The 18,012-nt window shown below is 42.2% G+C and overlaps 2 protein-coding genes across 2 annotated transcripts in view; one reads left to right on the top strand and one right to left on the bottom strand.

The window, feature by feature from the left end:
- The window catches only part of LOC140128717 (olfactory receptor 5G9-like), a 68,343-nt gene extending 64,916 nt beyond the window's left edge, over positions 1-3,427 (bottom strand). The window contains exon 1 of the mRNA XM_072150414.1: positions 3,289-3,427. Within this exon, the coding sequence (XP_072006515.1) occupies positions 3,289-3,427 (139 nt within the window). The remainder of the gene's footprint in view (positions 1-3,288) is intronic.
- A 13,116-nt stretch (positions 3,428-16,543) lies between these two features.
- LOC140128715 (olfactory receptor 10A7-like) lies at positions 16,544-17,497 on the top strand. The gene has a single exon (XM_072150413.1). It carries the CDS (start codon positions 16,544-16,546, stop codon positions 17,495-17,497), a length of 954 nt encoding a protein of 317 aa, XP_072006514.1.
- The last annotated feature ends 515 nt before the right edge of the window (positions 17,498-18,012 follow it).

Here is an 18,012-nt window from a genome sequence, read left to right as displayed (position 1 = left end):
TTGGGGAGTAGCCTAGAGACAGGGGCTTAGATTGGCGAAAGCCCGCCTTGCAGCGGAGCGCCAGCTCCATCCCAAGATCCAACTAACATAGTTTTAACTGCAGCACCTTTAATCTACTACTAGTTCACTGCCTCCATACATGGTCCCCTTATCAAACAAGCTGTGTCAGGCATAATTTTCAGGTGTTTCACCAGATACATAGTGGATCTCGGCCCATCTGTTGCCACCATGCTGGCGACCTGAAGTTGCAATCATAGCAGCGCAATATGGATGCCCCATACTGTCGCTCTTAATCATGGAACCATTTCCAAAAAACAATTAAAAATAGAACCACTATGCTATTCCATTATTCCTAGGTGAAATATTCAAACGACCCGGCCTCCTTTGAAAATTATAATTTTTTCAAAGTAAACGCTTCTGGCCCCCAGGCCCATTTTGGGTGGGGAGGAGCCAAGAGACAGGGGCTTGGACAGGCGAAAGCTCGCCTGGCAGCGGACCGCCAGCTCCATCCCAAGATTAGGCAGCCTCAGAGGCATCCATGCATGCTGCCCCTGCTGTTTCCTGTCCATTTCCGTGGTGTTTCCATCCTTTTCTAAGGTTCCCAGGTGTTTGGCCAAGCTTCCCTGTGCAGAGCCTTGGTCCCCTTGAAAAATGTTCGAGTCTCCCATTGACTTCAATGGGGCTCGTTATTTGAGACGAGCACTCGAGCATCGGGAAAAGTTTGTCTCGAATAACGAGTACCCGAACATTTTAGTGCTTGCTCATCTCTAGTAGTATCCTAATTGTCCTACTACTTAGGGGCTTGCTTCTTTCTAACATAATAACCAGAGGAGAGTGATCCGAGACCTCTCTTTTCCCATACATGCCTTATTAACGCCTTATTATTTAAAAAAGCCATATCCAATCATGAGAATACCATATTTGACCCTGAGATACATGAATACTCTCAATTATGAGGGTTATATGTCCTCCAAATATCAAACCAGTTAAAGTTTTTCAACGCCTCAGCCAGAGTTGATTTTCTACATTCGCTGGCCACTTTATTAGGTACACCATGCTAGTAACGGGTTGGACCCCCTTTTGCCTTCAGAAGTGCCTCAATTCTTCATGGCATAGATTCAACAAGGTGCTGGAAGCATTCCTCAGAGATTTTGGTCCATATTGACATGATGGCATCACACAGTTGCCGCAGATTTGTCGGCTGCACATCCATGATGCGAATCTCCCGTTCCACCACATCCCAAAGATGCTCTATTGGATTGAGATCTGTTGACTGTGGAGGCCATCTGAGTACAGTGAACTCATTGTCATGTTCAAGAAACCAGACAGAGATGATTCCAGCTTTATGACATGGCACATTATCCTGCTGAAAGTAGCCATCAGATGTTACAGGGTACATTGTGCTCATAAAGGGATGGACATGCTCAGCAACAATACTCAGGTAGGCTATGGCGTTGCAACGATGCTCAATTGGTACCAAGGGGCCCAAATAGTGCCAAGAAAATATTCCCCACACCATGACACCACCACCACCAGCCTGAACCGTTGATACAAGGCAGGATGGATCCATGCTTTCATGTTGTTGACGCCAAATTCTGACCCTATCATCCGAATGTCGCAGCAGAAATCGAGACTCATCAGACCAGACAACATTTTTCCAATCTTCTACTGTCCAATTTTGATGAGCTTGTGCAAATTGTAGCCTCAGTTTCCTGTTCTTAGCTGAAAGGAGTGGCACCCGGTGTGGTCTTCTTCTACTGTAGCCCATCTGCCTCAAAGTTCGACATACTGTGCGTTCAGAGATGCTCTTCTGCCTACCTTGGTAGAAACGGGTTGCGATTTGAGTCACTGTTGCCTTTCTATCAGCTCGAACCAGTCTGCCCATTCTTCTCTGACCTCTGACATCAACAAGGCATTTCCGCCCACAGAACTGCCGCTCACTAGATGTTTTTTCTTTTTCGGACCATTCTCTGTAAACCCTTGAGATGGTTGTGCGTGAAAATCCCAGTAGATCAGCAGTTTCTGAAATACTCAGACCAGCCCTTCTGGCACCAACAACCATGCCACGTTCAAAGGCACTCAAATCACCTTTCTTCCCCATACTGATGCTCAGTTTGAACTGCAGGAGATTGTCTTGACCATGTCTACATGCCTAAATGCACTGAGTTGCTGCCAGATGATTGGCTGATTAGAAATTAAGTGTTAACGAGCAGTTGGACAGGTGTACCTAATAAAGTGGCCGATGAGTGTATGTGATGAAGTACTACCTTGTATAGCCTGAAACATATCTAAGTGATAGTCCATGACAGTGTTAAAATCCCCTATCATCATTTAAGGGGGGACATTTACTAAGGGTCCACGGACCGCTATTTTGTTGAGTTTTCCTGAATAGTTTCGTTTTTCGCCAGCTTGGACGCCACAGAAATCGGGCAGTGTAGCCATCGGACAACCCGATGGTTTTGGAAAAACCTCGGAATTTAAAAAATGAAGAGTGTCGCAAGATCAAGCTTGATCAAGCACTCACATGCACCGGGATGAAGAAGGTGAACTCCGGCGGACCTCAGCGCAGCAGCGACACCTGCAGGAACTCGGACACACAACCTTACTGGCAGGACAAAGCACCGCGGGATCGCGACGGGACCGGGTGAGTAAATGTGTAAAGTAAAGTAATCAGTAAAGAACAAAAAGTGTAAAACTGAATTAATTATGTGTGTAAAGTGTGGTGGGGGCGGACCCGCTTCTATGGAAAACCCAATCCCCTAACAGGGGTTATTTTCTATTTACTCTAGTGGAGGTATATAACTGATGTCTTTCAAAGGGCATACCTACTGAGATCAGGAGAAATGGAACTTTTGAGGGATGCCTGAGGTGCAAGGAACGGCGAGGGATAAGGTAAGGGGAGGGCAGCAGAAGCAAAGGAGAGCAAGGCGTGGAATAGATGGAGAGAGAGAAAAAAAATCCTTTACCGCAAAATAAACCCACCAGTCTGCTTCCTCTGCCCGCTACTCCCTGCAAACCAGAGCAAAGCTACGACTTCTAAGCTAAGCATCCCGTAGCCCCTCCCCATCCAGAGAACAAATCATTAACACCAATTCCTTCCCGAATATTTATATCAGCAAACATTATGGTTAAACCAATCCATTGCATCTTCGGGAGAATCAAAAAACGTAATTTTCTCTTCCCATATAACACAGAGCCTATTAGGGAATAGTCTATAATAAACAATGTTCTTTTGTCTAAATTTGTTTTTCACATCAAGGAACCCCTTGCTCTTTTTTTGGGTCTCACTTGCGTACTTCAGGAAGATCTTTATCAATTGGCCATTAAACTCCAATTTCTCTAATTTCCTTAGTTTCCACAGGATCAGGTCCATATCTCTGCAAACTATGAACTTCAGTAATATGGGACGGGGGTAGCCCCCCACCATGGGAGCCTTCCCGGGGACCCTATGAGCTCTCTCAATATAAGGCACCTCACCTCACACCTCATGTTTATGAATATCTGATCTGATTCGGGCTAGTTCTTCTTGGAACTGGCCCACATCCTTTGTGAGGACTTTTATCGCCCTGTTACACTGCATAATTGCCTCAAAAATCTCAGTCGGGGATGGGGATAACGATCTTCCACTGTCCCCAGCGTTTTATTCAGTATTTTCCCCAATGTCAATTCCTGTGTGTTTAATACACCCTCTTCCAGTTGGCCCTCCTCTGCCAAGTTTATTAACGTTTCCCGCTGAGTATCCTCTATTCGGGTTATTTAATCTGCACAACTCTTCTCAACATTGCACCCCTTCCCCCTCTTTGTTACCCCTTGTTTTGGCACCCATGACACTCCCCGAGCTTCTTGGTAATAGAACAAATTTATCTAATTTCCTTATGGCATTCTCTCTTATTTTGTCTACTTTATTATGTGCCTTGGTGGACGACACCAGTGTAAGGCTTGAGTCCCTTTTCTTTGTGCTTGGTCGAGTCATGTTGGCTAGCAAAGATTACAAGGGGTTACTAGCGAGTAAACTCACAAACCACTGGAGTACAGGACCTGGATGACACTAGAACTTGACTTAAAGCAAACAGCACCAATAGTACCACAGGTACCCACTCTGCACCTTATTGTCACAAGTAAATACTCAGAAAATGAAAACAATACCCATGGAAAAAAGTTAGAGGGTATGCAGTGGATAGATTTTCAACAGTCAAAATGTTTGCACTACAGATTATTTATCCTAAAGAAAAACATGCGTCACTATAGATATGATAACTGTGCCAACCGGGCCAGCACTTTTGACACGATCCCGTAAGCAATGAATGCCTTTTTCGTGGGTCAGAAGGTCAGTTTACACTTGTACTATCCAGAGATAGAATTACTCGGGGCCTTATATTAGTGTGGAGAAAGCGTTATGTCCAACGGTTAGGGTGCCATGAAACAGCCAGAAAGAAGAGCTTAGTGAGGACTGATGCAAAGTTAGTTAGACAGCAGCTACCAGGGCGAGCTGCTTCTCAAGCCCTAGGCAGGAGTTGTTGTGCAGGAAACCCTGTGGCCCCAGATGGACGTGACCACAGCTGATACTTCAAGTTGAATACTTCAAGTGTTTTCCCTACACTTAAGGCGGGGAAGATGCTAGCATCAGCATGCTCTAGATGGAGCAGGAGTAGCAGGGTGGCGTGACTTCACGTCTGCTCACGTGCTCCTCCTCCGGATCCTGCCATAGTACATTCTTCGTCTGATCATTATTACTACTGTATTGCACTATATGGAACTTTTACACAGGATTCCTTACAATGATCGACTGATAACTAATCACCAGTCCCCAAATGACATCACTGGGAGTGACAACCTCAACTACGATATCGGTGTCCACGTTCTGCTGTCTTTTAATCTGTGGGTATTACTGGTTGGTGTTTGCTGTAATACACAGCAAACCCCTCCTCTGTATGACGAGGGCTCACCCCGTGAGCTCTCTTCATACAATACTAGCAGCTTTGCACAGTACTAAGGAGTTAATAGGTCACGGTTATAGGACTATGGTGAAGAAGTAGATTTTATTTACTGGCCATGGACAAGACCCATTGTCCAGGAGAGCAGTGAGGGGGCAAAGGCACATAAACTAATGCTACAAAGAAAGTCAGTAAAAACAGTCAAAAATTCAACACTTTTATCAGCTTTACTTATGCAATAATAATATAAAAAATGTATTTTGATTAATTTAATTTATGTTCCTGAAATAATAGTCGGACCTTGGGGAGAAGCTGTGGATTATTTCTACATAATTTTTGGGCCCCTACACATGAGACTGAGGAGACACAGATAATATCCCCATAGAGGGAAGCTACAGGGTATATACAGTAGATCTGCAGTGCGGCCACTTAGAGTCTCTGCTTTGTCATCGAAGTTGCTGCATTTCATGTCATTTTACAGAATCTGATAAAATTGATAAATAATTTCTCCTCCAGGCGGTGATTTATCTCTTCTGAGCTGAGGGACAGGAATAATGAGACCATGGACATTCCCCAGGTAAGTACCGGCAGTAATCCAGCAGCAGCACATGGGGAATAATATTCTACTTGGTAAAATCACATTCAGCAAAATGTTACATTGATTTTTAACCAAAATAAACAAATTGTTACATAAATCTTCTTTTTAGAAAAAGTTAAATGATAATTGTGATTTTATTGATGAATGTTACAAATTAAAGTCTAATCCATTCAGAAAAGTGAGAGCAGAAGATAGAAGCAGATCCATGAATTATCCCCATAGAGAACATCAAATCTTATTAGGAATATCATACACTGTATACAGGAAGTTGTGCACATGTACATGGTGGTAAAATTAGGGGCCTTGGCTCATACGCAAAAAATACAACTTTATTTAAATAGTTATCACCAAAAACACAAACAATAAGAAATAGTTAAAGAGTCAAACAATACCAAGCACCTGGCACCATATGGCACCATCAACATGTCACACTGTGCCGCACCGCAACGTCTGTTTCACACACAGCTCCGGATTTAAATATCAAACTGTCTATGTTTATTTAATAAGTATTTTTATGGGGTATTTCTTTATTGCGTTCTTTTTGGTATCTAATATTGAAATATAATTATAATTTTTGAGTAAACAAATTGTTTTGAGTTGTTGTGTCATTTTCTAAGCTTAGGTCTCAAGTTCTAGGTTAAATAAGTTCTAGGTGTTTTTTTTAGGTTCAGTCCTTAAATGTGGATACATGGAATATGTTTAGATAACAATTCAATTTATTGAGTTTTTGTATTTGTATTTTGGATTTATCAATAGTGTTGACTCGTCGATGCAAATTGGTCCAAATTAGGAAGGCATTCTTTCCAGACCACAAATATGGCAGTCAGACTAGCTTCATGAATCAAACTTAGACTTAGCCAAATATTTTTTTTTATATCAGCCATTACCACATGGTGAGGCACATAGTTCCATAGTCTCACAGTCTATGGTGATGATGGAACCATCTCTCCTCTAGATGTAGAGGATTCCCACTGGCTATGGTGATGGAAGAACCTTCTCTGCTATAGGTGTATAAGACACCCTTGTCAATGGTAATGGTAGATCCACCTCTTCTCTAGACGTTGAGGATGCTTCTTGTCTATAGTGATGGTAGAACCTCCTCTTCTATAGGTGTATAAGACACCCTTGTCAATGGTGATTGTAGATCTACCTCTTCTCTAGACGTTGAGGATGCTTCTTGTTTATAGTGATGGTGGAACCTCCTCTTCTATAGGTGTATAAGACACCCTTGTCAATGGTGATGGTAGATCCACCTCTTCTCTAGATGTTGAGGATGCCCCTTGTCTATAGTGATGGTAGAAATGCCTCTACTCTAACCACCTTACCTTGTCTGTACATACGGAAATGGTAATGTCATCACTCCTTTAGGTGTAAAGGATGACACCCGTTTCATTTCTAATATGTCCTTTTTATACGCTTTTGACCAACATTTTTACAAAATATTCCATGTGTGGTCTGAACAGTGTTCTGTATGAGGGCAAATGTATGTCCTAATCATGTAATAGACAGTGTCTATGCTGCATCAGTATTACTACACAACACTTCATGTAGTTATAAAGATATACAGTATAAGTCATTATAGTATGTACTTTGTTATTCTCATAAGTAGAAGTCCATTTTGCGCTCCATAAAGTAGTGTACTAGGTAGCGAGATGACGACCTACACCATAGTAAGGAGGACGTGATTCATTGTGGTGTCTCTTCTACTTTACTTTATTAATGAAATTATTTTGCTTTCTTTACAAAACTTTTACTAAATATAGATAGACAATGGAACTGATATCATGGAATTCATTCTTTTGGGTTATCAGGGCAGCCCACAATGAAGAATTTTAATCTTTTGTCTGATTTTTGTCGTTTTCTGTTTCACAATATTTGGAAATCTCCTGATTGTCTTTCTTGTTTCTGTCAACAAAAGTCTTCAGACTCCCATGTACTATTTCATCTCACAGCTGTCCATCAGTGACATCTTACTAACCTCAGATATTTCTCCTAACATGCTCCACATCCTACTGAATAATGGCGGGACCATTACTTACATTGGTTGTATGGCCCAGTTTAATTTTTTCTGTGCTACAGAGGCAACTGAATGTCTTCTCACAGTGATGTCCTATGACAGATATGTGGCCATCTGTAACCCCCTCCGCTACTCCTCCATCATGACAACTACATATTGTGTGATATTGTCCATCAGTTCCTGGTTGATTAGTCTTTGCAATGCTTTGGCCAACACATTCGCAGCATCAAGGCTGAAATTCTGTGGATCAAATGTCGTTGACCATGTGTTCTGTGATCTTGTTCCATTAGAAGAACTTGCCTGTTCCGACACATTTCCTATAAAGCTACAAATGTTTTTACTAAGTATTCCACTAGTGGTTGTCCCCAGTATAATAATTGTTATTTCTTATGTGAACATTGTCCGGGCCATCTTACGGATCCCATCTAATATCAGTAGACATAAAGCCTTCTCCACCTGTAGCTCCCATCTCATTGTGGTCTCCATATTCTACTGCACTCTCTTTGGTGTTTATGTTCTTCCAACAAGAGGACAATTATCAGATGTTAATAAAAGCATCTCCCTGCTCTATACTGTCTTCACTCCACTGGTAAATCCCATTATATACAGTTTTAGGAACAGAGATATTAATAAAGCTGCACATGACACTGTTCATTTTTAAAAACCTATTTTTATTTTTTACTATTTTTCAGACCCCCCTAGGGTATTTTAACACTAGGTTGTCTGATCGATCCTACCATATACTGCCATACTACAGAATGGCAATATATGGGGATTTTTACACACCATCTATTACAATGTGCAAATCTGGTTAAAACAAGACACAGTAACCATTCACCCCCTCCCCCGTGACCTTACAAGGGCGGCAATCATCCACATGCCGCCGGGAAGGAAATGCTTTCCTGGAGGCATTTACATGGTTAACACCCACAATCAGTGCCAGCACCTACCTTATATGGAGAGGTCTCAGCCAGTGAGCCCTCTCCATACAGCGGCAGCCATATGTAATATTGATGTACTATTACGTCACACGTCATTAATCCAGCGGAATCTCGAACACTGTCTCCCCAACAGTTCTAAGAGCATATATCTCACAGCTAATCTCTGCAGTCCTCCTAAATGTTCAGAAACAGGAATGCCTATAAATTATGGATTCGTAGACTGCCTTATCCAAAACAGATGCCTGATACCTTGCTGAGGCTGCATTATTTTCACGTTGAAGAACAGCTTATGTTTGCTCCCGAAAAACTACCATCTCTCACCTATCCATTCCCCATTGTCCGTCTTTTTGTTATTCTCTCACAGACTTCCCTACAGAAATGGAAGTTTGGGTTGACTTCCATGATATTGCAGGCAAACAACATAAAATACAATTGAGGATTCCCCCTGAAATTCTTGGTGAGAAAGGATGGTGTAACCCACATTCTTGTCCAACTGGAGGAGGGCCCATTATTGCTAGCTTCATGGTGTATGCATCAGATGGAGCCTCCCTTACAGCAGAAACCCCAATGGCCCTCAGCGGTGCCCAAGGATTGGGATGTTGCTTTATTTATCAAGAATGTTTTTAGGACTCACCGAGTTAAGCAGGCTGAAAGGCCCCAGGTGAACTCCCGCCCAAGCCCCCCCCCCATGTGTGCACGGGGCAAATTTTTCCCTGCATTTCTGATGCTCTTTAGTTCATTTTGGTTTTTTAAACTAATTTTTCATTTTTAATTAAGACAATACCAGTAAAAATGATAAGTCTTAACGCAAAAGGGTCTCAACTCCCCCGTTAAAAGAGCGTCAGTATGGAAAGATGCTTTAAGGGGTAAAGCGGACATCTTCTGTCTGAAAGAGACTCATTTTGCTAAGACTAAGAGTCCCAAGGTTTCCCCATATTTTCTTTGTCAATGAAAACGCAAAAGGTGAAAGACTGTGTATTGCAGTATGGGACACTTTGGACTTCATGGTTCATTGGTCTGTCAGCGATGGACGAGGTAGATATCTTGCCTTGGGTTTCTCTATCAAATCTGTAAATTTTATTATTTGTGCAATACAATAAGAACCTGTCGGTGAGTAAAGCGTCCTACCTCTCCTCCTTTAACAAACCAAGAGGGTTGATGGCCAAGACCAAAAACCACGTCTTCCATTCTATATTTATTTAACCACTTAAGGACACACAACACCCCAGTAATATGTTTAAGCACTTTTATGAGGAATTTTATAGGATGAATTAAAAGAGGATGCCAATAACCCCCAACCAGATCAGACCAGTATCAAATCTGTCTGCTTTAATGCCAGAACAATTGAAGAAGTAAAATTCCCCTATGACTCCATCTGAGCTGGAGTCTACCATCAGGTTGTCTCCAAAAAATAAGGCCACAAGACCCGATGGGTTTTGGAAACAAGTATTAAAAGGCTTTCCACCACAGTGTGGGGACATACATGCTAGAGGCATTTAATAGATCCACAATCTCTCCCCCCAGTTATACTGGAGGCTACAATTGTAACCCTGCCCAAGCCAGGCAAAGAATTCCAAATTTTGTCCAATTTCATTACAGTGACACAAAACTGTATTTGCAAAACTCTAGCAAAGAGAATCCTCCAGAAGTTGCCTGGCCTGATCCATAAGGATCAGGTTAGGATTACAAATGGCAGGCAGGGCCTGGACAGGACGAGGAAGATTCTTAACCTGGTCTCAGCTATGGAGTTGTCTCAAATGTTTTCTCTGCTTCTTAATTTGGATGTGGAGAAGGCATTCAACAACACCTTTTGCAAGAGTCCGAGCGCATGGACATCTCTCGGATTCCTTCACCATCACAAATGGTTCCCATCAGAGGTGTCCTCTCTTCCCTTTGATATTTGTCATAATTACGAGCCCCTGGTGGAGGCCATTAGGATGAGCCCCAAAACAGAAGGTGTTCAGATAGGCAAAACAAAATAGGCCTTTTCGCCGACAATGTATGTCTAGCATTGTCAAATCCAGTTGAATCTTTGTAACAAGCAGTTTTAGCCCTGGAGGAGCTTGAAAGGGTGTCCAATTATAAGGTGAATGCTAGTAAGTACCTTCTCCTGGGGAGTATTATCCACCACAGAATGAAATTCCCTTTTAAGTGGGAAAAACACAATGGGGCAGATTTATCAAGCTGTCTGAAAGTCAGACTATTTTCTAGTTGCCCATTGCAACCAATCACAGCTCAGCTCATTTTACCAGTGCCCATGAATATTTTAAAGGGGAGCTGTGATTGGTTGCCATGGGCAACTAGAAATATTCTGGCTTTTCAGACAGATTGATAAATCTGCCCCAATATCCCTACCTAGGTATAAAAATATGTATCCATTGTAGCAAAATGGTTTCAATGCATTTCCTCCCTTTGCTAGATAAGCAACAAAATCACATTACAGATTCGGGTAGAAAGAACAATCTTGGTTGGAAAAAATTTTCTTTGTGAAATTATGATATTGCCTAAAATTCCTATGCTTTCAGAACCATAATACCTAACTTTATAAATCATATATTTCAAAAACAAATTTCAAACTCAAACTGACCTTGAATGGGATCCTATACTCTTCAATCTCCAAAATCTCTGGGTCGGATGGGGGACCCTAATCTCCATCTATATTACAAGTCAATAGCAATTTAGCAGTGTAAGGAATGGTGTTGTGAGTCCAGCGCCTCATAATTGCCTAGTATAGAAGTTCACCTTGCACGAGACACCTCATTACGTACCCTATTGATAACCCATGGGACAATTTACCCCCTTCCTCCCCATTCCACCTCTACCTTTCATGCTATGTTGGAAGCTTGGAAATCCACTAATGCATTAGCTCTGTTTCCTCATTAGTGAAAGCTACTCCCATTCCTTTAGCTTTTCTCAAGATACTAAATCCAAGCTTGTCCATCCAGCACTGACTGCACAAGGGGATCCAGAAAGTCAGTGAATTGTTTGAGGGGGGTGCTATCAGGTCTTTTTAACAACTGAGGGATTTATATTCTTTAAATGTGTCTGATTTTATTTTATATTCTCATATTAAATCCATGGTTTCAAAAACTCGAAAACCCAAAGACAAAATGTAAGTCACTGAAGTCCATGAGGGTGACATAACAGTTGCTTAGGGGGTCTCAATCTCCAAAACCAATACCCTTCATTTCTAAGTGGCAGAGGGAAAAGGACAGGGGATTCAATAGTGAAGAGTAGAAACAAGCTGTCTACTGGGCTTCAAAAGCATCCCATCCAGTGAGCATTATGGAGGTCCATTATAAGATACTAACAAGGTGGTACTTGTTCCCATTAGACTGGCCAAGATTTTCTCTGGTTGTTAAGGTGCTTGTTGAAAGGAGTGTGGAGGGAACTATCCACTATGTCTTCATGGAGTGTAAGGCACTGAACCTGTTTTGGAAAAATGCATTTACTTTGTGCTCTTGATTAACAAAGCTCAGGCTCTTCCCAAAACCCTTGCTAGCCTTATGTCAGGCTAGCGGGATGTGGATCCTCTGGACCACTGCAGACGATGACTCAAGCCACTACCTGGGACCGGAGTCTAAGTGGTACCCGGTTTTCACCAGAGCCCGTCGCAAAGCGGGTTATACAAGCTGCGGCGTGGTACCACCATGTCGTTCCTCAGACGTGACTTGTCTGCAGTGGCGGCCAAGGTTGAGGTACAGAAACAGCAGACAAACTCGAGGTCACAGTCCAGGCACAAGGTCAGGGCAGGCGGCAGAGATGCAACGTCAGAGTCCAATCCGGGGTCAGCAACAGGAGGTCCAAGCAGAGGGGTACGGGAACACAGCACACAGCACAGCAGCACGGGGGAGCACTGGCACACAGGAACACAGAGGAGGTCAGGTAACACAGGAACACGGAGGGACTCAGGAACGCAGGAGACACAGGAACACAGGCAAATCGCAACAGAGCTTTCTCTTAGGCTGTGAGGCACAAAGATCCGGCAAGGGCTTGCAGGAAGAGGCAGGCTTATATAGAATTAGTGAAATGGCCAGCTCCAATTAATGGCGCACTCCAATTAATGCCGCACTGACCCTTTAAATCTTAGCAAGCCGGCGCGCGCGCGCCCTAGGAGATGGGGACGTGCGCTCCGAGCCGCGGGAGCAGCAGAGGAAGCCGCGGGGGCCGGGGAAGGTGAGAGAAGCCGGCCACCGGACCCCGGGGAGGCACTTGTGCACCCGCACCCGCGATCCGAGACAGGGATCGCGGGAGCACCCGTGACACCTTATTGGAAATAGGAATAATGAATACACCCAAGATATTTTGAAAGTTAGTGGGCCATATACTCATATCGGCCAAGTTGCTTATAGCAAGAAGCTGAAAATCAAAGACCCCACGTTCCATTTATACCCTTATAGAAGTCTCTTTTGAAAATGTTATTGCCCTCAGAATAGGCTCCCTCCTCAGCTTCCATGCCATGTGGGATACCCGGCTCACTATGTACCCCACTCTTAACCCTCGTATGTCAGGACTATCTGCATAATTTGCATAGGTTTCCACTCTATAGATGCCCAGATATAAAAGGTACAATCAGGACCTTGTGGACCAGGATGTAAAGATGCATACTCGGCTCTGTGATTCCTTGTTAGACTACAATCCTCCCTCGGGAAGATGTAGGATTACTACTTATGTCCATTGTTTCTTAGTTGATTAAGTTGTTATTTAGTTTTCTCATTCCTATCATCTTCAAGGTTTTAAGATCAAATAAGTGAGCAGTTAATGATGTTGTGATGCTGTATCACAGGCTATGCTATATTTTCTGAAAACATTTACATAGATGTTATTATAGGTGACACATCGTATCACGTCTGCAAACTTTCTTGTAATTTGTTATAAAACGCATAAAAATCAATTTATGAAAAAAGGCCTATTATAAAAACCCAAAGGCTGTGCCCAGGCGTAATAGAGTTACTGTATAGCGATAGTTTTGAGATGGTATATTCATTAAGAGATCATCTGGTGGTAAAATATGTTTATTTTAGAGTGGTGAAAATATTGTTTGGATAATGTAAGGTAACAAGACTCAGCATTGGAATAGAATTATTTTGTGGTGTTCAGTCACTGTATAGAGGTGACACAATGGTATAATTTGGTCTCTATGTGGCTGCGTTCAGTTCTGCTTTGGCCACAGAGTGACGCTGGCTCCCGGAGATTATCGGCTGCACTATATTATCTCTGGTCTTCATGTGGTTAAATTTACATTTACAAATTCAGTATTTTCTTTTCTATCCTTCAGGAACACGGCCTGGGATCTCTTGTACATGTAATTATCTGTACATCTCGTTTCTTTCATTGTCTCGGTGGAAGGAGACACAAGAGACTATGGTAGAAATCCTTGTAGTTTACGTTCGGTCATTCTGTGTATATATGAAGGAGTCGTGTTCTATCTAGAGACCCCTCATCATCTCCTTACACACATGGATTAATCAGAAGTGCACGGAGAAAGAGAAATTCTATGGATACAAATAGATTCTACATTATTAGGAGAACATGGGATATCTAATGTAAGTCCAGTCACCGACATCTCGATGGGGGGATTAAAGGCTGTGAACACCATAATGATATCATGATTCTGGCCGTATAACACCAGCTCTATTACTTGGATTATGAAGGAAGACACCTTGAGGCATAAGATTACAAATATTTTTTTACAATATCTATATATGAACATAGGAACATTTCTGATTTGACTTCATAAATAGACAGTCAATGCCCTCTACCAGCCCGAACAATAACTAGTGCACTGTACATAGCCCGGCATGTGTATGTACGTTTTATGGGGTTTTGTATAATCCAGGGATAGAGCTGAGATCTCCTCAGCACAAGCAAGATCCTTTACTGACCATCCAAACTGCCTGCACTCTCAAAATGAATTTAGGATTGAATAATCCCTCTATTATATGTGATTTATGATATACTGAGAGTTTTTCCATAAGTAAATGCAGCAAGAAATTATCGCTGCTCCATAAATAATTATTAAAAATAATCTTAACAAAAACCATAACAATGATAATAATGACAATAATATTATTTGTTTTGGCGCATGCGATCGGATTGTGGCGCATCGCCGCCGGCATGCACGTGACGCAAATCGGGGGCCGTGGCCTCAGTAAAACCCAACGGATTCCGAAAAACTGCCATATTTTAAAATAAAAATGTGTTGGTCGACACACGCTTACCTGCACCCAGCAACGGATGGTGAACTCCAGTGAACTCCGATGGACTGCAGCGCAGAAGCGACATCGGGCGCACTACCTTAGTGAATCGTCGGAAGACCCGAATGCTCGACGGAGAACCCGCCTTTGGATCGCGAATGGGCCGGGTGAGTAAATCTGCCCCATAGTGTATAGTGTACTTCACGTGGGAAGTCTGCATAGTGGATCTTTCTAGTGAATCTCTACAATGTATATTGGGAGGAATTCATGAAGGCTGGTGTTTTCAAGGCCTGTCTTAAAGTTCCCCCCTGCTGGTGGTGCGGCACCAGTGTCTACTTAGAGGCTCCAGCCAGTAGACCTGGCTGAACTGGCGAAGCTTTTTGCCATAATCTCTACAGTTTTAAACCCAACCCACCCTCCGCCTGCCCACTCCCAAAGTAAAGGTTGGAAAAACAAGAAATCTGTCTGAGAGGGGAAAATTTTTGTGCCTTTTCTGTCAGATCCCGGCATAGGTGGTGGGGAATGCGCAATGAATCCTCCCCACTGTGTTAATCTACAGTCATGTTCACCTCTACAGCATCCGTCTTCATAGGTTTCTTCACCTACCAGCTATATGTAAAGAAGGGAACAAATGAAAGAGATTACAATAGCCATCAACAAAATATACAGTAAAACCCTCTATATACACCAAGAACTTAATGGCACCACTTAAATAAAGACTCCCGTACTCTTCACCAAATCTGCATTTAAGAATGAGTAGTTGAAGCCATAGAATTAACTTCTACGCTAATAAATATTCTACATGTATAGTACAGGTTTTTTTGTTTTTTTGGTGTATCACTACACAAATGTCGAAGCCTCTGAAACATTGCTAAATGATCTCATGAAGCCCTCTCCATTGGACTATATTTGTTCAAATTATACCGATTTTATGGTTAAAATAGATTATTGGAAATGTCTTGACAAACTTTTTATGGTGATGTACCAAGAAAAACATGTAAATGTTTGTGTTGTAGTTAATTATTTGGCTTCCACTACTGATTCTAAAACAGGGAGCACAACAGCCCTACATGCTGCCTGTTACCATGGAGACACATAGGGGCAGATTTACTACCCTTTAGTACACTGAGTCGGGCTGAGTGAAGGTAAGCGCGTGCCGAGCGACAATTTTTTATTTTTTTTTAATGCGGCGTTTTTTCCCGAATCCGTCGGGTTTTCGTTCAGCCACGCCCCCCGATTTCCGTCGCGTGCATGCCAGCGCCGATGCGCCACAATCCGATCGCGTGCGCCAAAAACCCGGGGCAATACAGGGAAAATCGGCGCAAATCGGAAATATTCGGGTAACACGTCGGGAAAAGGCGAATCGGACCCCCAACGTTTTATTGAAGTTCATTATTACATCTATAGAGACTATAAAAAGTAAATTGTCAAAAGTACAAATAAAACAGAGAAAGGGAGCCCTGGAATGTCTCAAAACTTCACTTGCAATAAAGCAATAAAACAACAGCGATACCGAGAGACCTCAGCGCATCACGTTTCGTTGTGACAAAACCAGATCAATAAATCCTCTAAGCAAATTTTTTTTATCTCAATCCTACACAGGTCTGGCGCTAATACTGTAGTAACAAACCGTCCTTGAATGAGTAATCCTCCAGCATTTCTCACTCATGTCTGATCGAAACGTGTAAGCCCACTCTAAGAAGGATTCTCCTGTGTTGCTCGAGAAAGAATAACAATTTCATTGACTGTTGATATTTGTTACCCTAAGTATGACCTGAGCCTCAGTGTTCTCTACCTGAATCAGAATAGTTTCTCTCCTCCGTGGTATATTCTCCTCCTAAATTTTCATGAACACCATGATTATTTCCTATTCCTACTTGCAGACCAATCTGACCGTGGTCACAGAGTTTCTCCTATTAGGATTCCAAGGAAATCGACTTTTCAGAAATGTTTTGTTCCTTGTGTTTCTTGTTGTTTTTAGTACAACAATATGTGGGAACCTCCTGATCATCGCCCTGGTGTCCACCAGCAGGAACCTCCACACCCCCATGTACTTCTTCATCTCACAACTGTCCGTCGGTGACATAGTGTTGACCTTAGATATTGTCCCTATTTTGCTACGGATCCTTCTGCATAATGGTAGTGTAATCAGTTTTATTGGATGTATGTCTCAGTTTTATTTTTTTAGTGTCTCCGGAATCTATGAGTGTCTTCTACTCACAGTGATGTCTTACGACAGATATGTGGCCATTTGTAACCCGCTCCATTACACTTCTGTCATGACCATGTCATACTGTATGAAGCTGGATGTGGGGTGTTGGTTTTTGGCTACTTTGTTTTCTTTAATTGACAACATAATAACATCAACGCTGACATATTGTGGAGGGAACATTATTGATCATTTTTTCTGTGATCTTCTACCCTTAGAGGGAGCAGCCTGCTCTGACACCTCCTTCATTGATATAATTATGTATGTACAAAGCCTTCCTTTAGTTATTATTCCAACGGTTGTAATTATACAATCGTATGTTAGAATTGTATTAGCAGTCTTAAGGATCCCATCAAGCACCGGGAGACAGAAAGCCTTCTCCACCTGCAGCTCCCACCTCATTGTGGTCTCCATCTTCTACTGGTCTCTGTTCAGTGTTTATGTTGTTCCAACAAATGGACAAACTTCAGTCATCAGTAAGATCCTCTCCCTGCTCTATACTGTACTTACTCCTCTGATTAATCCCATTATATACAGTCTGAGGAATAAAGATATTAGGAAAGCCGTACAGGAGCTGCTTCATAAGTGTAAATGCAATTAACTTAAATAGAAATATGATGTATATAGAATGTATTGGTTACTTTTATATAAATGCCTGATGTACAACAACTTGTGAAAGTGTTCGGCCCCCTTGAACTTTTCTTCCTTTTGCCACATTTCTGGCTTCCAACATAAAGATATAAAATTGTAAAAAAAAAAAGATCGTGAAAAATCAACAACAAGTGGGACACAATAGTGAAGCACAGCAAATTTTATTGGATATTTTAAACTTTTGTGAAAAATTATAAACTTAAAGGTGGGGGGGGGGTGTAATATTATTCAGCCCCTTTAATTTCAGTGCAGCAAACTCCCTCCAGAAGTTCAGTCTAAGATCCAATGTTGTCCTAAATGACTGATGATGATAAATATAATACACCTGTGTGTAATCAGGTCTCCATAGAAATCCACCTCATCTGAGGTTTCTGCATCATGAAGACCCAGGAACCCATCAGGCAGGTCAGTGATTCTGTTGTGGAGAAGTTTAAAGCCGATTTGAATACAAAAAGATTTCACTAA

The sequence above is a fragment of the Engystomops pustulosus genome, chromosome 4, assembly GCF_040894005.1.
Source record: "Engystomops pustulosus chromosome 4, aEngPut4.maternal, whole genome shotgun sequence".
NCBI lineage: Eukaryota > Metazoa > Chordata > Amphibia > Anura > Leptodactylidae > Engystomops > Engystomops pustulosus.
This window is presented reverse-complemented; position numbering and strand designations above follow the sequence as displayed.

Excerpts from the sequence above, each read along its gene's own strand:
- LOC140128715 (XM_072150413.1), top strand. The coding sequence starts at position 16,544 with ATGATTATTTCCTATTCCTACTTGCAGACCAATCTGACCGTGGTCACA.